Here is a 26,042-nt window from a genome sequence, read left to right on the forward strand (position 1 = left end):
GGGGGGGGGGGGTGACCCAGAGGATGGGCAAGAGGTATATTCAGAGGGACAGAGGGAGAAAAAGGAGAGTGAGAGAAAGAATGTGTGCATGCCATCAGTCTTGAAGAACATCAACATTGACTTCTCTAACTTCCGCTAAGGCCCCACCTCCCCCTCGTACCCCATCTGTTACTCATTTTTATGCACACATTCTTTCTCTCACTCTCCTTTTTCTCCCTCTGTCCCTCTGAATATACCCCTTGCCCATCCTCTGGGTCCCCCCCCTTGTCTTTCTTCCCGGACCTCCTGTCCCATGATCCTCTCGTATCCCCTTTTGCCTATCACCTGTCCAGCTCTCGGCTCTATCCCTCCCCCTCCTGTCTTCTCCTATCATTTTGCATCTCCCCCTCCCCCTCCAGCTTTCAAATCCCTTACTCACTCTTCCTTCAGTTAGTCCTGACGAAGGGTCTCGGCCTGAAACGTCGACTGCGCCTCTTCCTATAGAGGCTGCTTGGCCTACTGCGTTCACCAGCAACTTTGATGTATGTTGCTTGAATTTCCAGCATCTGCAGAATTCCTGTTGTTTGCAGTGAAATGTGTTGTTTGCATCAGCGACCAACATACTCTAAGTATGTGCTGGGGCAGTCCACAAGTGTTGCCATGTTACTGGCACCAACAAAGCATGCCTACAACTTACTAACCTTAGGTCAGTAAGTTGAGAGTTAATACTGGACACTAAAACAATATCGAAGCACAGTTTAGAATAAAAAAGGACCCAGGTAATATGCTGCATCCAATCACAATTTCATTTCACTTCACTGTGACTCCACACAGTTAGGTTTTAGAAACTTGCACAAACAGCTATCAGTATAAAATGTAGCAGGCAGAAAGCCTCAAGAGAACAACTTGATCTCTGACATCACCATCAGGCACACATCGTGATTTGGTTAAATTATTACTAAACAACTGCATACATCGTACCTCCTGGAACTGTTTTGATCTGTATCTGCGATACAGGCACAGTGATGTGGTTTAGAGGTCTTTGCAATGTCGCTGTTTGTGTCCTTGGCAGTATGCTTTCCTGTATTTTGGCAAGTGCTCCAGACTGTTGGACTACCTGAAAATGAATCAAATCAGGGTGAAGCAAGTGCAATGTGTTCTGAAGAATGACAAGACTATGTTTGAAACTCTGGCTTCTATATAGGAAATTTTTTATCTCCAATTATTTTTCTTCTTAATCAACAGACATTCACACTATTCCTGTTGCATAACGTAATTACATTTAATTCTGCCCAGTACTAAGAGTAAAAATACAGATCCAAATTGATGATCAATAGAATATACTCAGCAGACTATTCTAGGGGTACAACACTTAACAGCCTAGACTAATATCCGAGACCGAGTTTAAATTCGACACTGCAGTGACATAAAGCACAATCAGGCATACCATCTGTGCCAACCATGGTGCCAATCTAATCTAGTTATATCTGCCTACATATGGTTCCTCTATTCACTGCTTGTTCATTTATCTGTCTAAATGCCTTGAATGTTGCCATTGGATCCATTTCCACAACCTCTCCTGGCAGCATACATCAGGCACCTAACACTGTGCGAGCGAATCAGTATTCAGTGAAATAATCCAGCATTAAGATCAGTTAATTAATTATAGAATAATTATAATTTAGCTAATATTGGGATATCAAAAGAAACCATTTTATGGCCATCCCCAATTGTATTTGAGATGACTCAGTTGCTGAACTTCTTCAAGGTGCGACCACCTTTTTATGAGGGTGGAAATCAGTATTAACTTGTTATCATCAGGTACCTTACCTTGGTCATTTCAAGTCAGATAGGAGTCAAATACAACAATGTAGCCTTAGACATGAGCCCAGGCAAATGAATTCTAAGGGCATTAATGAGATAAATGTAATGCCCTGGTTCATTTTTTTGACTGTTATGCTATTCTGTATTTGATTTTGTGGTGATCAGTGCAAGCTGCTTGTCTGGGTTACTGTTGAAGATAAGAGATAGCAGAATTGTGTGCCATCCAATTAGGACGGTTGAATTAAGGGGAGGTTTCTCTGGTGAGGGACACTAAAGTTGGGCTTGGGGCTTTTGTTAAGGGGATGAAGAGAGAAGACATCGGAGAGAAGAGGTCGTAGGATTCGACCCAGAGAGGAACCGTGATTCGACGGAACCAGAGTGTTTCAAAAGTTTTACAAAAATTCTGATAGGTTGCTTATCACCTATACTATTATAAACTTTTGAGTTCCCATTTTATTCTATGAATGAATTTAAGCTCCCCAGATACCATAATGGGACTATTACATTCAGATCTCAATCCTTTACCATTGTTACCGTGACCTTCAAATTAGCCTGTTATTAGAAGCTATCTGATTCACTTGCATCTGTCAGGGAAGTATATCAAATCTGACTTATTTACCATGTATTTGCCTATAAGCACTTTCAGACCCATATTTAAACATGGTTGGTCCTTAAATGTCTATTAAAATAGCCAACAAGTTGCTCCTGTACAAAAAGTTAAGAACTTTAAAAGCTGGAAGTGAACTACTACTTTGAAGGCAGGGGCATTTGCATAGATTTCTTACAGTGTTTATATAGCAGTCACGAGACTATACCTGGAATATTCCACTTCAAACTAATGTGGAGGCCAAGCAAAAAAGTAGACCAGACATGAAAGGTTTGCCTCATCAAATGTGCAGCAGCTGCAAGGAGGTCAAACCATCCTGGTCGATTATCTGTGCTTTTATCTTAAACACTGACCTAGCCAACACCATTTTCCAAAGAAGAATAACGGAGTCCTTTTGGCCTACGATATGAATGCACACATTAAGAGCTGGTGTCAACCAATTGGACCTTCAAGCCAGTTTCACCACAAATATCATGTCTAATCTAAATGTAATTTGATGATTGCTCTTTGAAGCCAACTAGCTGTACTCTTCCTTGTTAGTCCTCTCCATGTATCACATTCTCTTCAATTGGCCTTTAGGCAAAGCATTCCAGGTCATGTATTAAAACTGCCTTCTCCTCACTTCTTCAGTCAATTACCTTGAAAGGTATGAGATTTCGGTCACGTATTATCGTGCTTAATAACAGTGCTTTATAAATAACATTGCCAACAATTCCTTGTGGAGTTATTTGCAACAGTGGTGTGGGAAGTTCTTACCATCTGGGCCCTGGCCTGCAGGGGCTTAGCCTGCTGTGCAGTACTAGCTGCTGTGACTGTCCTTGTAGCCTGCTCTGGGTGAGGAGGCTTGGATACTCCAGATGCAGCTGCAAGCGTGGTAGCTGGAGTTTCAGGTTTCTGTAGGCACTGCTGAATGAAGGCCTGGGAGTTTGGCATTAGCTTGCGTAAGGCAGGTAAACTTCGCTGTGGAATGAAAAGTTCACACAAGATATTGAGATTACTGGTTGAAGTTTCCAAACTGGTGTAAATAGCTTCTAAACCACTAATTGAGGTCCGGACTAATGATCCACATAAACAAATTTATATCCTTTAAATTCAGTTAATTAAGTAAATCTGAAACGTAATTAAAAAAAAACAAGGATGTGACTATGCAACTATGAGATTATCAGAAATCCCATCTGGTTCATCGATGGAGCTTCAGGGAAGGAAATATGCTCTCTTTATGCACTGGGCTGGTTGAAGTGGTTCAGCCAGATGCAACAAAAAGGCAGAGCACAGCCAGAGCTCTTCCATCATGCAAACCACAATAGTAGGTAAGGTACTGGCAGAAAGCTACTATCTCAAGACAGTTTAGGATGGGCAGCAATTGCCTGCTTTGCAAGGTATTCACAACCAGTATATGAATAAGTAAGCATGAAGCCTTTTGACAAAGATCGTTTCCACTTAACTCAAAATAAATTGAAACTGTAAAGTCTCTGCTAGCTGCAAGATTAAGCAGCAGAGATTAAGTTGACACACCAACTTCAGTTATTCAGTTTTCAGCTTTAGAATGAGTGAACAAAAGTCGTTCAGTACATTTGACCAGTTAAATTTTATTTTTTTCCAGGGATGTTGTCCAATCTGTTCAGTATTTCTAAGTTTTGCTACACCAGTGGGTGTAATTTGTATCTTTATCCAATTTATTGAAAGTCTTTGAAGTAATATCTATTATGAATAAAGGGGTAGTGTATGTACAAAGAACACCCCATAATGTCTGTGATAAATATGGTACCGAATTCAGCTGAAACTATTTTGCTGATTAATGCCCTGGTTAAGATTTTTATTGCTAATGTTGTAACACATTTCATTTAGTAGTTTTCTGTAAAAGCAGTGAATCCTACTGGTAGAATGTTTTGTTTTCGGCTAAGATAAAGGGCTATGATGTTTGACTCAGGAGTGTTGTGTCAGCCAATCAGGATGATGGAATTGGAAGAACGTTCTAGAGGGAGCTGGGTAGAGAGAGATTTGTGAGTGGGGTTTGTGGTCTTTTTTGGCAGGAGATGGAGAGAGGAGAAGATCAGGTGAGACGGCCAAATGATTTGATCTAATGGGAAGATACAATTGCAAGCAGTGCTTCACAAGACCACGGAGTAGGAAGTTCTACTAATGATTGGTGAGAATTCAGTGCTGTGAGTAATGGTCATACTGTAGCGGTGTGCTACACACAGCGCTAGAATAACCACACGGAGTCCGTGAGTTGGAGTTGCGATGAAAGAGATTTATTCAAACCACGGCCTGCTTTAAAGCCTTCCCGTTCCCGCCCTCCCTGGGGCAGGACTGCTGTGGGGAATGCATATTTTATTCCCAGACCCTTTCTGCACGCGGGACTTTCCCCCTGCTGGTGAAGATGGCCTGGCGCCCTTTTTTGGGGCCGGCCTCTCTGCCTGCACGCGCTGTTGTGAGCCGGTTCGTGGGTGCCAGAAAGTGGGTCACCACATAACCCCGCCCCCCAGAACCGGCGATACCTCCCCCAATGTCCACAGTCTGGATCGGCCTCTGTTTGGGAGGTCTGCCCCTGCGCCGCGGTGCCTGAGCCTGGACTGGCTGCGCCAAGTCCACATGGGCCGGTTTGAGTCGGTCCACCGTGAAAACCTCCTCTCTCCCCCCAATGTCCAGCACGAACGTGGACCCGTTGTTCCTGATCACCTTAAACAGCCCCTTGTAGGGCCACTGTAGTGGTGCCCAGTGTCCGCCCCGTGGTACAAAAAGGAACTTACAGTTCTGCAGGTCTTTGGGTACACAGGTCGTACTCTGTCTGTGCTGTGAAGTGGGGATGGAGGCCAGGTTACCGAGCCTCTCCGTAGTCTGTCCAGGACTGCTGTGGGTTCTTCCTCTTGCCCCCTTGGGGCGGGTATGAACTCTCCTGGGACTACCAGGGGTGCGCCGTACACCAACTTGGCCAACGAGGTGTGCAGATCCTCTTTGGGTGCCGTGCGGATTCTGAACAGAACCCAGGGAAGTTCGTCCACCCAGTTAGGCCCCTCCAGGCGGGCCATGAGAGCCGATTTCAGGTGACGGTGGAAGCGCTCCACTAGTCCGTTCGACTGTGGGTGGTAGGCAGTTGTGTGGTGTAGCTGCGATCCTAAAAGGCTGGCCATAGCCAACCACAGGCTGGAGGTGAACTGGGCGCCCCTGTCGGAGGTAATGTGGGCCGGTACCCCGAAGTGGGCTACCCAGGTTGCGATCAGTGCTCGGGCGCAGGATTCGGAGGTGGTGTCGCTGAGCGGGACTGCCTCTGGCCATCTGGTGAACCGGTCTATCATAGTTAGAAGATACCGCGCTCTTCGCGACACTGGCAGGGGCCCCACGATATCCACATGAATGTGGTCGAACCTCTGGCGGGTGGGTTCGAACCGCTGCGGCGGAGCCTTGGTATGCCACTGCACCTTGGCCGTTTGGCACTGCATACACGTTTTGGCCCATTCACTGACCTGTTTACGCAGTCCATGCCACACGAACCTATTGGAGACCAGCCGGACAGTTGTCCTGATGGAGGGGTGCGCTAAGTTGTGAATGGACTCGAAAACCCGCCGGCGCCAGGCTGCTGGGACGACGGGGCGGGGTTGGCCGGTAGCTACGTCACATTGTAGGGTCCTCTCACCTGGGCCTACGGGGAGGTCTTGAAGCTGTAAACCGGAGACTGCAGTCCTGTAACTGGGGATCTCAGCGTCTGCCTGCTGTGCCTCTGCCAGCGCTGCATAGTCCACCCCCTGGGACAGGGCCTGTATGGTAGGTCTGGATAGTGCGTCCGCCACGACGTTGTCCTTTCCAGAGACATGCCGGATGTCCGTCGTGTACTCAGAGATGTAGGACAGATGTCGCTGCTGGTGGGACGACCAGGGCTCGGACACCTTCATGAACGCAAAGGTAAGTGATTTGTGGTCTGTGAATGCAGTGAAGGGCCTACCTTCTAAGTAGTACCTGAAATGCCAGATTGCCAGGTATAGTGCCAATAGCTCCCGGTCAAAAGCACTGTATTTGAGTTCAGGTGGTCGTAGATGTTCGCTGAAGAACGCCAGGGGTTGCCAGCGACCCTCGATGAGTTGTTCCAGCACTCCACCGACTGCTGTGTTGGATGCGTCCACCGTGAGGGCAGTAGGAACGTCCGTTCTGGGGTGCACTAGCATCGCGGCGTTTGCCAAGGCTTCTTTGGTTTTAACGAAAGCAGTTGCGGCCTCTTCGTCCCAGGTAATGTCCTTGCCCTTACCCGACATTAGAGTGAACAGGGGGCACATTGTTCGGGCTGCAGAGGGGAGGAAACGGTGGTAGAAATTCACCATGCCCACGAATTCCTGCAGGCCTTTGATTGTGTTGGGTCGGGGGAAGTTGCGGACTGCGTCTACCTTGGCGGGCAGCGGGGTTGCCCTGTCTTTAGTAATCCTGTGGCCCAGGAAGTCGATGGTATCGAGTCCGAACTGGCATTTGGCTGGGTTGATTGTAAGGCCGAATTCGCTCAGGCGGGAGTAGAGCTGGCGGAGGTGGGACAGATGCTCCTGCCGACTACTGCTGGCTATGAAGACGTCGTCCAAATAGATGAATGCAAAATCCAGGTCGCGTCCCACCGCGTCCATTAGCCGCTGGAAAGTCTGTGCGGCATTATTTAGACCAAACGGCATTCGGAGGAACTCGAAAAGTCCGAACGGGGTGATAAGTGCTGTTTTGGGGATGTCGTCCGGATGTACCGGGATTTGATGGTATCCCCGGACAAAGTCTAACTTGGAAAAGATCCTTGCGCTGTGTAGGTTTGGTGTGAAGTCTTGAATGTGCGGCACAGGGTAGCGGTCTGGAGTTGTAGCCTCGTTCAGTCTGTGGTAGTCACCACATGGTCGCCAGCCCCCCGTTGCCTTGGGCACCATGTGCAGGGGGGAGGCCCATGGGCTGTCGGACCGTCGTATGATCCCCAATTCCTCCATCTTCTTGAACTCCTCCTTCGCCAGTCGGAGCTTGTCTGGGGGAAGCCTTCGAGCACGGGCGTGGAGGGGTGGTCCCTGGGTCGAGATGTGGTGCTGTATTCCATGTCTGGGCATGGCTGCCGTGAAATGCGGTGTCAGTACTGATGGGAAATCCGCCAGGACCCTGGTGAATTCATCGTTGGACAGCGTGATGGAGTCCAAGTGTGGGGCTGGCAACTTCGCTTCACCCAAGGAGAACGTTTGAAAAGTCTTGGCGTGGACTAGTCGTTTCCCTTGCAGGTTGACCAGTAGGCTGTGAGCTCGCAGAAAATCCGCCCCCGGGAATGGTTGGGCCACGGCGGCCAGTGTGAAGTCCCACGTGAACCGGCTGGAGCTGAACCGTAGCCGCACCGTGCAGGTGCCGTAGGTTCGTATTGTGCTGCCATTTGCGGCCCTCAGGGTGGGTCCGGGTGTCGCAACTCATTGGAGGTAAAACGCTGATCTCCGCTCCGGTGTCGACCAAAAATCGGCGTCCCGACTGCTTGTCCCAGGCGTACAGGAGGCTGTCCTAATGGCCAGCCGCCATAGCGATCGGCGGCGGCTGGGCCTTGGCGTTTCCCGGGAATTTGTAGGGTGGTCTACAGCGGCGGGCCTTTGTGCCCCACCGCTGGTGGTAGAAGCACCATTGTTTGTTGGGCTCTGCTGCCGGGCCTGGTCTGGTCTGTTGTTGGGCACGTGGCTTGGTGATCTGTGCGACGGACGCCCCTCTCTCCTTCTTGGCATTCCACAACACATCTGCTCGGGCCGCCACCTCCCGGGGGTCGCTGAAATCTGTGTCGGACAGCAGCAGGCGTATGTCCTTGGGCAGTCGCTCTAGGAACGCCTGCTCAAACATGAGGCAGGGCTTGTGTCCTTCAGCCAGGGCCAGCATTTCGTTCATTAATGCCGATGGCAGCCTGTCCAGGTGCATTAAGCGGCGTGCTCGTTCACGCCGTGAGAATCCAAAAGTCCTTATGAGCAGGGCTTTGAATGCTGTGTATTTGCCGTTCTCCGGGGGCGACTGTATAAACTCCTCAACTTGTGCAGCAGTCTCTTGGTTGAGAGCTCAGCACGTAGTAGTAGCAAGTGGACTCTGGGGTTATCTGCCGAATGTGGAATTGTGCTTCTGCTTGTTCCAACCACAGACGGAGTCTCAGCAGCCAAAAGCTTGGCAGTTGTAATGAAACTGCATGAACAGATGTGGCGTCGGTCATCTCTGGCCCAAATATCGTTTGGGCTGTCCGGGTCACCAAATGTAGCGGTGTGCTACCCACAGCGCTAGAATAATCACATGGAGTCGGTGAGTTGGAGTTGCGATGAAAGAGATTTATTCAAACTTCGCGGCCTGCTTTAAAGCTTTCCCGTTCCCGCCCTCCCTGGGGCGGGACTGCTGTGGGGAATGCATATTCCCAGACCCTTTCCACGCGCGGGATTTTCCCCCTGCTGAAGATGGCCTGGCGCCCTTTATGGGGCCGGCCTCTCTGCCTGCGCGCACTGTTGTGAGCCGGTTCGTGGGTGCCAGAAAGTGGGTCGCCACAATACTTAGCTTTTGGAAAATACAAGCTCCAATGCATGTGCACATTTAGATTGGTTTAACTGTAATGGACTCTTTTTTTCTTTTAATAACTGTTGATAAAGCTGAAATTAGTAAATACACTTTCTTTATAATTGTATGCTGTGTACTATCTGTTATTTCTTGCCAACTGATAATTGTGTCTGGCCAGTATTCACAACTTTCCTGTTTGATTGAACACAAATCATACCGACCCGAGACGTATATTGTTTAAGAAAGGTGGGCTTCTCACCACTGTTAGCAGAGTTTGCTATCAAGTCAAGTTTGTACACAAGCCCAGTGATGGTGTTACAATCCATATCTCTCCATTCCCTGCATATTCATGTGCCTATCTAGCAGCCTCTTAAAGCCCATTATCATATTTGCTTCCACCACTATACTTGCAGCCTGATCCAGACAGCTACCACTCCAAATTAAAGCTTGTCTTGCACATCTCCCTTAAAGGTTTCCCGTATACACCTTAAGAACATGTCCTCATACTTGAAATATCTACTCTGGGGGTGAAAATAATTCTGACTGCCTAACCTTTCTATCGGGTCTTCTCCAGCACCTGATACTCCAATACTACAGAAAAACCAACCAAAGGATGCCCAACCTCTCCTTACAGCTCATGTTCTCTAATCCAAGCAGCATCCTGGTATGTCCTCCCAAGCCTCCACGTCTTGCTGTGGAGTAGCCAGAAGAGCACACAATATTCCAAGTCTGACCTGAATGAAATTTATTCTAGCTGCAATATGTAGGTGCAATACTCAGCCTTTTTAAAAAAAAGTCCTTTGATAAAGTGCAAATAGATGATACGGTAAATGAAATACTATGTTTCAGGACATGACATTTTAGGCTGGAGAAATGATTAGTTGGTTAACAGGAAACAACATGCAGAAATGTGTCTTTTTCTGTTTGGCAAAAGTTACAATCAGTGTGTAACACAGCAATCAGTATTGAGCCTTGATTATTACTTCATAGTTTATAAAAACACTTGGATGAAAGATGTTAGATGTACAGATGTTAAATTTGCTAATGACACAAATAGAGGTAGTAAGTTACAAATACGAATAAAGAGACTGCTGAAGTACATTAAGTGAATGAGACGAGATCTGGAAAATGCTCTATTGGAAGGTAAAAGGCAAAATTGTCCTTTTTGGCACAAAAGAAAGCAAATTAGCCAAATAGCAAGTGATTGTAGCATTCTGAGTAAAGGAACAGGCGTGATTCAATTACTCAGGTCATGGAGAGGATGCACAAACTCTTTAGACAGTGGCAGAATTGAACTGAGGCTGCTGGAACTGTAACAGTATTATGCTAACCACTATTCTACCGTGTCTTGCCCAGTTACAAGTGTTATTATTTAACGAGACAAGAACTAAATACAGTAGAAGATAATACCAGTTTTATGGAGAATTAGTGAGGCCACATCTATAGTACTATAAATACCATTCATTCACTGTGTGCAGTTTGGGCAAGGTTTACTAGATCAGTGATCACTATGTGTTGGCATGTGGCCAAGTGGTTAAGGCATTCGTTTAGTGATCTGAAGGTCGCTAATTCGAGCCTTGGCTGAGGCAGCGTGTTGTGTCCTTGAGCAAGGCACCTAACCACACTTTGCTCTGCGACGACACCGGTGCCAAGCTGTATGGGTCCTAATGCCCTTCCCTTGGACAACATTGGTGGCGTGGAGAGGGGAGACTTGCAGCGTGGGCAACTGCCAGTCTTCCATACAACCTTGCCCAGGCCTGCGCCCTGGAAAAACCTTCCAAGGAGCAAATCCATGGTGTTACGAGACTAACAGATGCCTATTAAAAGAAATACTAGATCAGTAGCTGAAATGAGCAAGTTACCTTTGTAGAGAGGTTGCAGAATCTTATCCACTGTTGTTACTGTTTAAATAAAGAACTGACCATCTAAGAAATGAAGTAAATAAGTTTTATGAACAGCTTTTTCTACTGTGCTATTAGATTTCTGAAGTCTATGAACACTATCTCATGATTCCTTTTTATTGCACAACTCATTATTTTTGTAATTTATAAATACATCTCTGCAACATACTGCTGCTGCAAGACAATAAATTTCACATTATATGTCAGTAATTTGGGTGGTGATACATCGTCACCAAAGGAGGTACAAGGCTATCTTTCTCTCCACTAGCCTGCAGGTCACCCTTCAGTAAGGAGTAGCACCTACTTACCTCCCCCCCCCCCCCCCCGATCAGGGTCACGTGCCTTTCACAAATCTTCATTATGTGATCACTGATGCCAGGCAGAAAATCTCTGAAGTGTATTGATAATTGCTGGCATTACCTGTCTGGTAAAGACACCGCCCAGAAGGCAATGGCAAACTATTTCTGCAGAAAATTTGCCAAGAACAATTACAGTCACAAGACCATGATCAGCCACGTCATATAACACAGCACATAATAATAATGATGAGGTAAGTAATAATAAATCTGATTCTCTCTAATGGTTGCAAGTCCATGGAAATCTCCTCAAAGGAAATCAAAAGCGATCTTCAAATTTTTTTTTGAGGCAGAAGTGGATAAATTCTTGATAAACAAGAAATTGAGAGGTAAGAGGTAGAGAATGCTAAATTTGCATAAACAAGGCTATAATCCAGGCAGCTATGGTCTTATTAAAAGAAAACAAAAGCTCGAGAAACATTACTGTTCTGAATTACTATTTTGCAAGATCCTTCAAATAGGACTTGATTTCATTGTGCCTCCAGTTTCTTGAACGATCTTTCCTGCTATTGCCCAATTGCTAATCAATAGTTCCCTCCCCAGATCAACACTATATTCAAGTCTTTTGAAGCTTCTATTAAAGATGTGTTCATTACCCTTTCAGGCAGCACATTCCTGATAACATCCTTCAAATAGTCAACAGACAAAAAAGAACAAATCTCTCTCCAGCTGTGCTGAGTACTTATTACACCACAAATGCTCTTCAGATCACTGAAAGTCTTGTGAGCAGGGCAGCACACTTCAATGACTACTGAAGCTTTGAGGTGATTAATGTTGCAGCCAAGTAAAAATGGTCAAACAATTACTTTGGAATGCCAACTACAAATGAATGAAGTCAACTGAAATCTAATACATTCAAAGGAATGGAAATCAAAGTAAAAGGGTTTGCATAAACTTAAGGAACTGAGTGATTAGACGGTGATGTGTTCATCTCAATGAAACAAATCTGATGACTACAGAGGTTCAGCAAGAAGATTTAACTGTTTTCCAAAATTAATACTGAGTGCAAGTAATGTTTTCCTATCAGGAGGATATAAATGTAAAGGGATAAGTGTCAGAGTAATACGACATGGAAAAGGGCCCTTCAGCTCGACTCACCAAAGCTGACTGTGACACCTACCCCATTTTCCTGCATTTTGGACCAAATCCCAATTCCTTCCCTAAGTATATGCCCAAAAACCCTTCAATCATTATAGTTGCACTTGTCTTTGCCACTTCCTTTGACCACTCATTCCATATAACCATCACCCTGTCTAGAAAAAACTTGGTCCCTTTCAATTTTTCCCCTCTGACCTCAAACGTATGCATTATAGTTTTAAAATACTGTACCCTGGGAGAAATAATGTCTGCCTACCCCATCTAAGCCCCTAATTTTTAAAAAAAATAAACCTCTACAAGGTCATTCCCTCAGTGTCTGCACTCTGGTGAGACCAATCTTTCCTTGTAACTAGTCTTTCTTTCCAGGCAACACCCGGTTCAATCCCTTCTGACTCCTGGTGCCACCACATCCTTTTTATAGTATGGTGACCAGAACTGAACACAATATTCCAAGTGTGGTCACACCATATGATGTCCCATTTCTTGCACTCAAAGCCTCAGCCTATGAAGGCAATCAAACTGAACACCTACACTCGCTTATCTACCCATGTCATGGAGCACCAAATTTTTTGGTGTTCACCTGGCAGAGAATCTCACCTGGTCCCTCAACACCAGCTCCATAGCAAAGAAAGCCCAGCAGTGTCTCTACTTTCTGCGAAGGCTGAGAAAAGTCCATCTCCCACCCCCCATCCTCACCACATTCTAGACGTTGTATTGAGAGCATCCTGAGCAGCTGCAACACTACCTGGTTTGGAAATTGCACCATCTTGGATCGCAAGACCCTGCAGCGGATAGTGAGGTCAGCTGAGAAAATCGTCGGGGTCTCTCTTCCCGCCATTACAGACATTTACACCACATGCTGCATCCGTAAAGCAAACGGCATTATGAAGGACCCCACGCACCCCTCATACAAACTCTTCTCCCTCCTGCCATCTGGAAAAAGGCACCAAAGTATTTGGTCTCTCACGACCAGACTATCTAACAGTTTCTTCCCCCAAGCCATCAGACTCTTCAATACCCAGAGCCTGGATTGACACCAACCTACTGCCCTTTACTGTGCATATTGTCTTGTTTATTATTTATTGTAATGCCTGCACTGTTTTGTGCACTTTATGCAGTCCTGGGTAGGTCTGTAATCTAGTGTAGTTTTGTGTTGTTTTACGTAGTTCAGTGTAGTTTTTGTATTGTTCATGTAACACCATGGTCCTGAAAGACGTAGTCTCGTTTTTACTGTGTACTGTACCAGCAGTAATGGTCGAAATGACAATAAAAAGTGACTTGACTTGACTATGTACTTGCACCCTAAGTTTCCTCTGTGCATCAACATTTCTGATGATTTCGTTATTTACTGTGTACATTTTGTAATTTTAGAGAACCCAAAATGCAATACCTCACGTTTAGAATAATGTCCATCTACCATTACTCTGCCCAATTTTCCAACTGATCTATGAGTTTCAGTAACCTTAGACAACCTTCTATGTTGTCTACAACTCCACAAATCATTGTTGCATCAGCAAATTTACTTCAGACCACAGATATTTTCATCTAATCATTTATATACGACAAAGGTGCCAGCGAGGATCTGTAAGGTACATCATTTTCCAGTTTCCCAAGATTCCTGGGTCATGCATTTACCAACTCTACATGCATTTGCTGATTCTTACTTATGGTCTTAATCATGCTTTTCAAAGAATTTATCTATGTTGTTCACCTCAAATTCTCACTATAGTGGCAAGTTTTACCTTTTACCTGGTATATCCAAGATTCCTGACTTCATTCACGAGTGATGTTTTACATTGATAATGTGGCCTGGAATGGCACACTAACTCCATTCTTCAAGATGCAACAAAATCCTTCCATTTCAGAGCAGATACCAGAATATTCCGTCAAATCCTGTTGCAGTGTCAGCTTGTATTTTGGCTCAAACATAAGAATATAGAGTAATACAACATGGAGACAGGCCCTTTGGCCCAACAGATACATGCTGTCAGCATTCTCCCTGAAAACACGAGGAATTCTGCAGATGCTGGAAATTCAAGCAAAACACATCAAAGTTGCTGGTGAACACAGCAGGCCAGGCAGCATCTCTAGGAAGAGGTACAGTCGATGTTTCGGCTGAGACCCTTCATCAGGACTAACTGAAAGAAGAGCTAGTAAGAGATTTGAAAGTGGGAGGGGGGAGGGGGAGATCCAAAATCATTCTCCCTGCTAGTTCCAGTTGCCCACATTCAGCCCAAAACACTCCTAGCCTCTCCCCTCTATGTATCTATCCAAATGACTTAAATGATGTTGTGAAATGATCTGTACAGATGGCATGCAAAACAAAGCTTTTCGCTATATCTCATTACACGCAACAACATTAAATGAATTACCAATAACCAGTCACTACTGGGTCCGAATCCTGGAACTCCCCCCCCTCCCCCCCATTAACACCGTGATCAGCAACAAGAATTAAACTGTCTCTCTTGAGGCACATTTGATACACAAATGCTACAATACATTTTTATTTAAAATTAAAATCACTCATGTACTGCATTCAAATACTTTAACTTGCATTTACACCAGGGAAATAAACTAGTCTGAGTCTCAACATCACCCAGCACTTTAAATAAATCAGTACTCATCAATACCATACTACAGAACTGGATTTGCACCACTGTTCTCAGTAGATGCCACTAGTGCTCTCTAGTGGTTCTGAATAGGCACTGAAGTACAGGTCCACAATCCTTTATCCAAAATCCTTGGGGCCAGTTACATTTCGGAATTCAGAATTTTTTGAATTTCAGAATCCCTCCTTATTGGTTCCAGGACCCCCCGCAGATACCAAAAAACACGTATGCTCAAGTCCCTTACTTAACCTGTCCCAGTGCGGTGGACTTTAGGACACAGCGGAGCTCTGGACCTACGCATATCCTCCGGTATAATTTAAATCATCTCTAGATTACTTATAATACCGAATACAATGTAAATAGTTGTTATACTGTATTGTTCAGGGAATAATGACAAGAAAAAAATATTCAATAAAACATAAAAGTATCCAGCTTCAAACAAACCGAATCAAACACATGGTAAATAACTTATTGAAATTGTCACTGTCACTATAAAACTTCAGTAACTTGTCTTTCTGTTTCTTTAAATCATATACAGCAGTAGTTCCGACACCATATTCTTCAGTAAGACACCGCACAGACACACCACGATCAAGCTTCTGCAATAACTCCACTTTCTGTGTTATTGATAATAATAGATGCTTCCTTCTCTTTTTCTCATTGTTACCCATAGGGATATCTGCAGCTCTTTTTGACATTTTCACAGTGAAATTAAACACAAAGTCAATAGTGAACACAAAATATCAGCCAACAGCAAATGCACATGTAACCAGTACGAGCGCTGAGCCACAACTGACGTCTGGCAGCCTTTGCTGGTGCTGCCACGTCACACCTGAGTGACATCAGCTGTTGGCGAAAAAAAACTTTGGTTTTCGGAGCTTTTTGGATTTCAGAATTTCAGATAAGGGATTGTGAACCTGTACTATTTCAGATTTGAATTTTTCAGATTGTAATGGTTTTAGTGTGTTTTACTCCTTAAGAATAAAGCCACACATGCATCTTCCAAAACAGGTTTCGACTAGGGACCAATCCAATTTGCTTAAGGATTGGAGACAAGAGAGTGCAGATGTTGAAATTTGAAGTATGTTTCTTTCTTTATTGGTGCCAAGCTAGAACAGTGAGAATAGATCCCAGGTCAATGGTGTGTTCCTCTTACAAGATGTGGGAAATCTGGGAGACCTCCAGCGGGAGGGAGGGGAGCTGGGGGGGGACTTTGGGGTTCTAACATTTAACTGTCATTCATTCTTGGGGCACTCCTGTTTTCGTGGATGATTGCGAAGAAAAAGTATTTCAGGATGTATACTGTATACATTTCTCTGACATTAAATTATACCTTTGAATGCAGCTGCTTACAGACAGTGTTAGGGAACTGCAGCTATAAGAACTATGGCTCATTCAGGAGAATGAGGAACTGACAGAGAGAAGCCACAGGGAGGGAGTCTTCCCTAAGCTGCAGGATGCAGATAGCTGGCTGACTATCAAGAGAGGGAAAGGAAGGAAGCAAACAGTGCAGTGTACCCGTGGCCATGCCCCTTATTAACAAATATAACACTTTGGACACCACTGCAGGAGAACAACCGACCAGGGGAAAGCTGCAGCAACCACGTTTCTGGCACCAGGTCTAACTCTGGCTCAGAAGGGGATTCAATAGTTATAGGAACAGACAGGAGACTATGGACATGAAAGAGACACATGGATGTTACGTTGACCCAGATGTCAGGGTCAGTGACATCTCAAATTGAGTCCACGGCATTCTTAAGGGAGAGGGTGAGCAGCCAGAAGTTGTACACCTTGGTACCAACAACATAGGTGGGAGAAGGAATGAGGTTATGAAGAACAAATATAGGGAGCTAGGGTGGAAGTAAAAGGCAAGATCTCAGATTCTTTGGATTGCTGCCTGTGCTGAGCACCAGCAGGGGTATGAATGAATAGAATGATAGAGCAGATAAATGTGCAGCTGAAGATTTGGGGCAGGGGACAGTGCTTCAGATTTTTGGATTGTTGGGATCTCTTCTGGGTAAGGTATGACCTGTACAAAAGGGACAGGTACACATGAATTCATAAAAGACCAATATCCTTGCGGACTAGTGGATGACAGCTGTGGGGAGGGTTTAAACTAGGTTGGCAGGGGATGGAAACTAGAGTGAGAGGTTGGTATACAGGAGAATGTAGAGTCGGTAAAGAAGGACAAGTAATGGATAAATGCAGTCAGTTGGATGGGTTAAAATGTGTCCACTTTAAAGCAAAAAATATCAGGAATAAGGTGAACTTAGAACATGGTTCAGTACATGGAACTATGGCGTTGTGGCCATTACTGACACTTGGCTGTCCCGAGGGCAGCAATGGTTACTGGATGTTCTGGGGTTTAGAGGTTTCAAAAGTGACAGAGAGGAAGGTAAAATAGGTAGGGGAGCAGCATTGCTTATTAGGAATTTTAATCAGAGTTGCAGAACGATAGGATGTTGTGGAGTATTGTCTACTGAATCGGTGTGGGTGGAAGTCAGAAACAGGAAGGAAGCTATCACTCTAAAGGGAGAGCAGAAGGCAGAGGGTGGTAGTAGATGAAGAGTATTCTGCCTGGAGGTGGATGACGAGTGGTGTCCCACAGGGATCTGTCCTAGGACTCCTACTCTGTGATTTTAGTTAATGACTTGGCTGAGGAAATTAAAGGGTGGGTTAGTAAGTTTGCAGATAACACAAGATTGGTAGTGTTGTGGATAATGTAGAGAATTGTCGTAGATCACAACAGGATATTAAGAGGATGCAGACCTGGGCTGGGAAGCAGCAGATAGGAGTTCCATCCAGAGAAGTGTGAAGAGTTACACTTCGGAAGATCAAACCTGAAGGTAAAGTACAGGTTAATGGCAGGATTCTTAGCAGTGTTGAAGAATAGTAAGACCTTGGGGACCTCGTCCATGGATCCCTGAAAGCTGCTATGCAAGTTGATAGGGTAGTTAAGAAAGCATGTGGTGTATCAGACAGGGGATTGAGTTCAAGTGCCGTCTATAAAACTCTGGTTAGACCACACTTGGAGTATTGTGTTCATTTCTGGTCGCTACATTATAGAAAGAATGCGGATGCTTCAGAGATGATGCAGAGGAGATTACCAAGGTGCTGCCTGGATTAGAGAGCATGTCTAATGAGGATAGGTTGAGCAAGATAGTTTTGCTCTTTGGAGTGAAGGAGGATGAGAGGATACTTGATAGAGGTGTATAGAGGGGAGCCAATGAGAAATACGAGAGGGCATAATTTTAAGATGATTGGACTAAGTATAGGGTGATTGTTAAAGGTAGTATTTTTCTCCTTACAGAGTGTTAAGTGCATGGAGCACATTGCCAGGGGTGCTGATAGAGGCAGATACATTAGGAGCATTTAAGAGACTCTTGGATTGGCACATGGATGAATGAAAAATGAAGGGCTATGGAGGGCAGGGTTAGATTAGTCGTGGAGTAGGTTAAAAGGTCGGTACGACATTGTAGGCCAAAAATCTGTAGCGTATGTGTATGTTCAAGTGATCTATTAGAGAAAATCTGTGGGTTTTAAAGGATTGACTGAAAAGTGACTTGACAGTCACAAGGAACACATAACAGAACAAAATATATAAAGCAAGGCAAAATTATCCTGCCTGAGAAATTTCACCTAGCAAGAACTATGAGGGTAGATCTTATCAGGTGTGAGCCTTTTACATTCTATAACATAAACATTCCATAAATAATTAATTTTCTCAACCGAATTACTGAAGTAGTTGCAGTGAAAGCACCTCCATATGTGGAAAAGTTCTAGTTTTTGTACACGCTAATAGTTCCGAACTCATGCAGTGGTTACCTTGAGAAAAGGCACAAGGTAAGGCTGTGGGGAAGACTTGAGCTCTTGGTACAGCTGACTTGTGAATTCCTCTGCTTCTAACTTCCCATCCTGAAGGAAGAAAAAGGAGTATTTCAAAACTAGAATTAAAAGCCAAAATACTTAATAAAATCACTAAAAGATCATTCAGTGCAGGATCAACCCAGCTTTCTGCAATCTTGTTCCACTCCTGCCACTAAAAGGTCACCAATAAATTTGAAAACAAATTACACAGCAAACTGCACTCAGCATGTCGAAAGCTCTGAAGGATCGGTCAAGAACAACTGAGACTTCTGGGGGGGAAACTAAATAAACACAAGGAAAGAACTGAAAAATATCTTGTTAGGCAAAGACAAAAAAGGTGCTGTGACTATTATGGAATACAACTACCACCTTAATTCAGGCAAGTTTCCATGATGTACTACCAGTTGTAATTCATTTTAAAATTACATTAACACAAAGGGCTCTGAACAACAGATTCTCTTTTGCTCAAAAAACAATTAAGATGGTACTGCACAAAGAGGGGACATCCAGATGTACCTTATGAATAAAATGGTAGATTAACTTACTGCTCAAGAAAACAATGCTAAAGAAATTACTCCTTTACCAAATCAGAGTAAATGAAGGAGAAAGCATACTGATGCGATGTCACGATGACTTCTCCCTCAATGTCAGCGAAGTGAAAGATCTGTTTTAGACCTGCCATAATAGGTAAGATGCTGGAAAGCATTCCAACAAATAATATATACTTAAGTTTGAAAAGGAAGGGGTTGATTAGAAGTTGTCAGCATGGCTTTGGCACAGCAGATCTTGTTTCAAAAATTTGATATTTTTTTTAAAAGGTTGGGCAATAAATGTATAAACCCCATTTCCAGAAAAGTTGGGATATTTTCCAAAATGCAATAAAAACAAAAATCTGTGATATGTTAATTCACGTGAACCTATATTTAACTGACAAATGTACAAAGAAAAGATTTTCAATAGTTTTACTGACCAACTTAATTGTATTTTGTAAACATACACAAATTTAGAATTTGATAGCTGCAACACACTCAACAAAAGTTGGGACAGAGGCATGTTTACCATTGTGTTACATCACCTTTCCTTTTAATAACACTTTTTAATCGTTATGGAACTGAGGATATTAATTGTAGTAGATTTGCAATTGGAAATTTTGTCCATTCTTGCTTGATATAAGACTTCAGCTCCTCAACAGTCCGTGGTCTCCGTTGTCTGATTCTCCTCTTCATGATGTGCCATACATTTTCAATAGGAGATGGATCTGGACTGGCTGCAGACCAGTCAAGCACACGCACTCTGTGTCTACAAAGCCATGCTGTTGTAGCCCGTGCAGAATGTGGTCTGGCAATGTCCTGCTGAAATAAGCATGGACGTCCCGGGAAGAGACGTCGCCGGATGGCAACATATGTCTCTCTAAAATCCTAATATACACCTCAGAGTCAATGGTACCTTCACATACATGCAACTCACCCATGCCATGGGCACTGATGCACCCCCATACCGTCACAGATGCTGGCTTTTGCACCTTTCGCTGATAACAATCTGGATGGTTGTTTTCATCTTTGTCACGGAGAACTCGACGCCCGTTTTTTCAGAAAACTAGCAGAAATGTGGACTCATCTGACCACAGCACACGGTTCCACAGTCTTTCAGTCCATCGGGCCCAGAGAACTCGCCGGCGCTTCTGCATAGTTGATGTATGGCTTCCTCCTTGCGTAATACAGTTTCAAGTTGCATTTCTGGATGCAGTGATGGACTGTGTTGAGTGACAATGGTTTTCTGAAGTACTCCCGAGCCCAGGTGGCTATAATTGTCACAGTAGCATGACGGTTTCTTAGGCAGTGCCGCCTGAGGGCTCGAAGATCATGCGCATTCAACAGTGGTTTCCGACCTTGCTCTTTACGCACTGAGATGTCACTGAATTCTCTGAATCTTTTCACAATATTATGTACTGTAGATGTTGAAAGACCTAAATTCTCTGCAATCTTGCGTTGAGAAATGTTCCTTTTGAACTAACAATTCTCTCACAAATTTTGGCACAAAGGGGTGAGCCATGACCCATTCTTGCTTGCAAAGACTGAGCCCTTTAATACACGGTCATGATACCTCACCTGCTACCAATTAGCCTGCTTAACGTGGAATCTTCCAAACCGGTGTTACTTGAATATTCTGTGCACTTTTCAATCTTATTTTAACTCTGTCCCAACTTTTGTTGAGTGTGTTGCAGCCATCAAATTCTAAATTTGTGTATATTTACAGAATACAATTAAGTTGGTCAGTAAAACTATTGAAAATCTTTTCTTTGTACTTTTGTCAGTTAAATAAAGGTTCACGTGAATTAACATCACAGATTATTTTTATTGCATTTTGGAAAATATCCCAACTTTTCTGGAAATGGGGTTTGTATATATGGATTTCAGTAATGCTTTTGATACGATTCCACATGGTAAGCTGCTCTGGATAGTTAAATAATTTGGCATCCAAGGAAAGCTAGCAAACTGAATACAAAATCAGCTGGAAGGTAGGAAACCGATGATAGATGTTTCTCTGACTGGAGATCAGAAAGTATTGGTGTACCCCAGGGGTCAGTGCTAAGCCCATTGGTTATTTGTCATCTAGATCAACAATTTGTATGTGAACATACAAGGAATAATTATCTAGCTTGCAGACGACACTAAATCAGGTGGTATTATAGGTGGTGAAGTATCAAGAATTACAGTGGCATCTTTATCAGCTGCAAGGGTGGGCTGAGGAATGGCAAGTGGAATTTAATTCAAATAAGTACGAAAAATTACAATTCAATAGGACAAATCATGGTAGGGTACTTACATTGAAAGGAAAGACCCTGAATACTGCTGTAGAATAGAGGGACTTTGTAGTACAGATGCAGGATTCTCATAAAGTAGAATGAAAGATGGGGTGGGTAGAAGTTTCAAGAGGCACAAAGCCTGGTATGGAATCAATGTTTGATCTGTGTGAACAGCTTTTTACGGTTTCTTGGTACATGTGGCAATAATAATAAACCAATTTCCACACTAACAGCTTTCCTCACAGATGCAGAGTTTATGGCATAGATGAAAGCCACTCAAAACACTCCAATCCATCAATGTGAAGAATCATTCTGACTCCCCACCACTCAGTCCACAACCTTCTGAGTTGCAGTCTGTTAAGTATCAGAATCTAAGTTTAATATCACTCACAGGTCATGAATTTATTGTTTTATGGCAGCAGTACAATACATAAAAATTACTGTAGATTATATTAACAAATTATGTGAAAAAAAACAAATTAGTTGGGCAAAAGGAGAGCAAAACAGTGAAGTAGCATACATGGGTCATTCAGAAATCTAATGGCAGTGGGGAAGAGGCTTTTCCTAAAACGTTGAGTGCGTCTCTTCGGGCTCCTGTACCTCTTCTCTGATGGTAGCAATGAAAAGTGGGCATGCCCTGAGTGGTGGAGTTTCTTAATGACTGATGCCACCTTCTTGAGGCATCACCTTTTGAAGATGTCCTCGAAGGTTCGGCGGCTTGTGCTCATGATGGAGCTGGCTGAGCTCACAACCCACTGCACAAAGACGAGAGAATCTGCAGATGCTGGAAATCCAAGGAACACACACAAAATGCGGAAGGAACTCAGCAGGCCATGCAGCATCTATGGAAAAGAGTAAACTGTTGACATTTCAGGCTGAGATCCTTCATCAGGACTAGAAAACAAGATGAGAAGTTAGAGCAAAAAGGTGGGGGGAGGGGAGGAAGAAGTACAAGATGGTAGGTGATAGGTGAGGGGGAGGAGTGAAATAAAGAGCTGGGTGAAAGCTGATCAGTTAAAGAGAAAGGGCAAGGGCCGGAGAAGGGGGAATCTGATAGGAGAGGGTAGAAGACCATGGAAGAAAAGGGGGGGGGGGAGCCTACCCAAACGTAATACAAGGCGTGGTTCCTCCAACCTGAGTGCACCTTACCACAGCAGTAGAGGCGTCCATTGACTGACATGTTGAAATGGGAAGTAAAACTGAAGAGAATCTGCTTTCTTTGGCAGATGGAGCATAGGTGTTCTGCGAAGCGGTCTCCAAATCTACATCGGGTCTCACCGATATACAGGAGGCCCCAGTGGGAGCACTGGATACAGTAGATGACACCCCCTAGACTCACAGGTGAAGGGCCACCTCAAATGGAAGGACTGATTGGTGGTCCTGAATGGTAGTGAGGGAGGTGGTGTAGGGACAGGTATGGCACTTGTTCTGCTTGCAAGGATAAGTACCAGGAGGGACATCAATGGGAAGTGATGAAAAGACAAGGGAGTCACATGGGGAGTGATTCCTCTATAAAGTGGAAAGTGGGGGGGGCAAGGGAAAGATGTGCTTGGTGGTGGGATACTATTGGAGATGGCAAAAGATACAAGTTATGCGCTGGATGCAGAGGCTACTGGAGGACAAGAGGAACAATATCCCTGGAGGTATGGCAGGAGGATGGGGTGAAGACAGAAGTGCACGAAATGGAAGATATGCGGGTGAGGGCAACGTTGATGGAGCAGGAAAGAAAGCCCCTTTCTTTGAAAAGGAGGACATCTCTAGTCGGAGGAGCAGCACCTTATATTCAGTCTGGGTAGCCTCCAATCTGATGTCATGAACATCGATTTCTCAAACTTCCAGTAATTACCCCATCACCTTCACCATTCCCATTCACCTCTCTCACCTCATCTCCTTACCTGTACATCACTTCTCTCTAGTACTCCTCCCACTTCCCTTTCTTCCATGGTCTTCTACCCTCTATCCGCTTCCCCTTTCTCCAGCCCTTTATCTCTTGCACCTACCAACTTTCAAGATCTTTACTTCATCCTTCCCCCTCTTCCGGTTTCACTTACCACCTACCACATTCTTCTTCCACCCCTCCTCCCGGCATCTCTGCTCAAAATGTCAACTATTTTCTCTTTTCCATAGATGCTGCCTAGCCTACTGAGCTCCTCCAGCATTTTGTGTGTGTTGCTTACAATCCTCTGCAGCTTTTTCTGAATGGCACTTCCATATCAGTCAGTGATGCAACCAGTCAGAATGCTCTCCACGGTACACCTGAAGGAATTTGCTGGAGTCTTTAGTGACATACCAAATCTATTCAAACTCCAACTTAAATATAGCCACTAGAATGCCTTGGCTGTAACTGCATAAAACATGTTGGACCCTGGATAGAACTTCAGAGATGTTGACACACAGGCACTTGAAAATGTTCACCTTTTCCCACTGGTGTGTGCTCTTCTGACCTCCCCTTTCTCAAGTCCACAAGTAATTCTTTGATCCTACTGACACCAAGTGTAAGGTTGTTGTTGCAACACCACTCAACCAGCTGACTTAACTCACTTTTGTATGCTTCCTCGTCACCATCGAAGATTCTGTCAACAATAGTTATCATAGGCCATTTTATAGATGGGATTTGAGCTGTGCCTAGCCAGAATCATGGGTGCAGCGAGAAAAGAGCTATGCATACATCCTTCAGGTGCACCAGTGTTGACTGTCAGGGAGGAGGGTGGTGGAGGGTGGAGGGTGGAGGGTGGAGGAGGAGGAGGAGGAGGTAGTAGTAGTAGTAGTAGTAGTAGTACTTGTTTTTGCCTCATCACCTTTTTAGGCTTAAGTTCCAGATACTGCACCTTTGAAAACTACCTGCCCAACTCTTACCTTCCCCCTCATTCATTTAAATTTACAATCCTTGAAATTTTGACATAGCAAATAACTTACAATGCTCTGTGGTCCTGCACAAATACAATTACTTTGTCACAAAGCTTTGAGGGTTTCTTTGAAAGATGTACAATGTTTAAAGAGAATAAATCTTACCAGTAGCTTCTGCACCAAGGTTTTCACATTGTTGGACATCTGCATTGACTGGGTCCCACTGGAAGCCAGTTTAATTAATGTTGCAAGGAAGTTCTTGCATTTCTTCACATTTTCCAAAGTTTCCTACAATAGAGTTATAAACAATATGAACACAAGTTAAAGAAAAAAAAAACAGCATTAGCAAAATACCTAGTCTTGGTTCCCCCATCAATGGGAAATATCGTCCATCAGACACTGCCCATCATAAGCACCAACTGAAACACCAACTTCTGCATTCCACACAACAGAATACAAGTCAGCATAACCTTTCTGCAGACTAAACTGGGTGTATTCATCACCAATAGCTTGTCCTAGTTCAACCACATTGATGTCATGGCCAAGAAAGCTCACCAACGCCTCTACTTCCTCAAAAGACTAAAGAAATTTATCTTGTCCCCATCGACTCTTAGCAATTTTTAGCGATACATCATAGAAAGCATTCTGTCTGGATGTATCGTGGGCTGGTATGGCAACTGTGCATGTGACCACAAGAAACTGCAGAGTGTGGACACAGCACAGCACATCACAGGAATCAGCATTCCGTCTAAACTTCTTGCTGCCTCAGTAAAGTAGTCAGCATAATCAAAGACCCCACCCACCCCAACATTCTTTCCTCCCCTCTCCCATTAGGCAGAAGATGCAAAAGGTGAAAGCAGGTACCAGCAGGCTCAAGACAGCATCTATCTCACTGTTATCACCCTTTGAACAGACTTCTAGTATAAAAGACTCTTGGCCTCACAATCTACCTCTTGATCTTGCACTTCATTGTATATTGCATTACACTCTTTCAGTAGCTTTTGCATTTTATTCTACATTATTGTTTTACCTATTGAAGCTCAATGCATTGTATAATGATTTGATTTGTATAAACAGTGTGCAAGACAAGTTTTTCCACTGTATTATAGTACATATGACAATAAACCAATACTAAACTTGAGCTCTTGCTATTCTGCTGTATTAAAAGAAATTATATATTCCAATACGCAGACCAGAAATCACTCCATCTTTATTTTAAATCAATGAAACAATGTTCTGCCAAGTAATAAGATTGGAAAGCATCCATGAAAAAGAAACTTTTAGATAATAATTACTAGGAGCAAACACAGAAGTAACTAGGAGAAGGGACAATTGTTTCAAAACAGGAAAGACCATCACCAGTGTCATCTTGGTGTTATCATTGTTACACAGCCCTCTGCACCTTCATCTAAGTCTCAAACATCTGCTGGCCGAGACACCAGTAATAGAAGATTAATCAGCATGTGTTGTGCCTTATCACCCAGGCAATTCTCTACCAAGAAAAGTTTGCCTGCCACTCCATGCTTTCTCATTTGTCACAAATATCAGAACTGAATAGACTACAACAGAAAGGTTATGGCAGCTGGTTTACATAGGAGCCAAAGAAAGTAGTGTCAGCCATACAGACCTTCCCTG

The 26,042-nt window shown here is 44.0% G+C and overlaps 1 protein-coding gene across 2 annotated transcripts in view; it reads right to left on the reverse strand.

Annotated features, from left to right (window-relative positions):
* LOC134352813 (transcription initiation factor TFIID subunit 4-like) overlaps positions 1–26,042 on the reverse strand; it is a 136,249-nt gene that overhangs the window by 93,958 nt on the left and 16,249 nt on the right. For both annotated transcript variants that reach the window (XM_063060308.1, XM_063060303.1), the window contains exons 5-8: positions 24,573–24,695; positions 18,713–18,802; positions 3,167–3,370; positions 961–1,096 (exon numbers count right to left, since the gene is read on the reverse strand). In XM_063060308.1, the coding sequence (XP_062916378.1) occupies positions 961–1,096; positions 3,167–3,370; positions 18,713–18,802; positions 24,573–24,695 (553 nt within the window). The remainder of the gene's footprint in view (positions 1–960; positions 1,097–3,166; positions 3,371–18,712; positions 18,803–24,572; positions 24,696–26,042) is intronic.

This window comes from Mobula hypostoma, chromosome 1, assembly GCF_963921235.1.
Source record: "Mobula hypostoma chromosome 1, sMobHyp1.1, whole genome shotgun sequence".
Taxonomy (NCBI): domain Eukaryota; kingdom Metazoa; phylum Chordata; class Chondrichthyes; order Myliobatiformes; family Myliobatidae; genus Mobula; species Mobula hypostoma.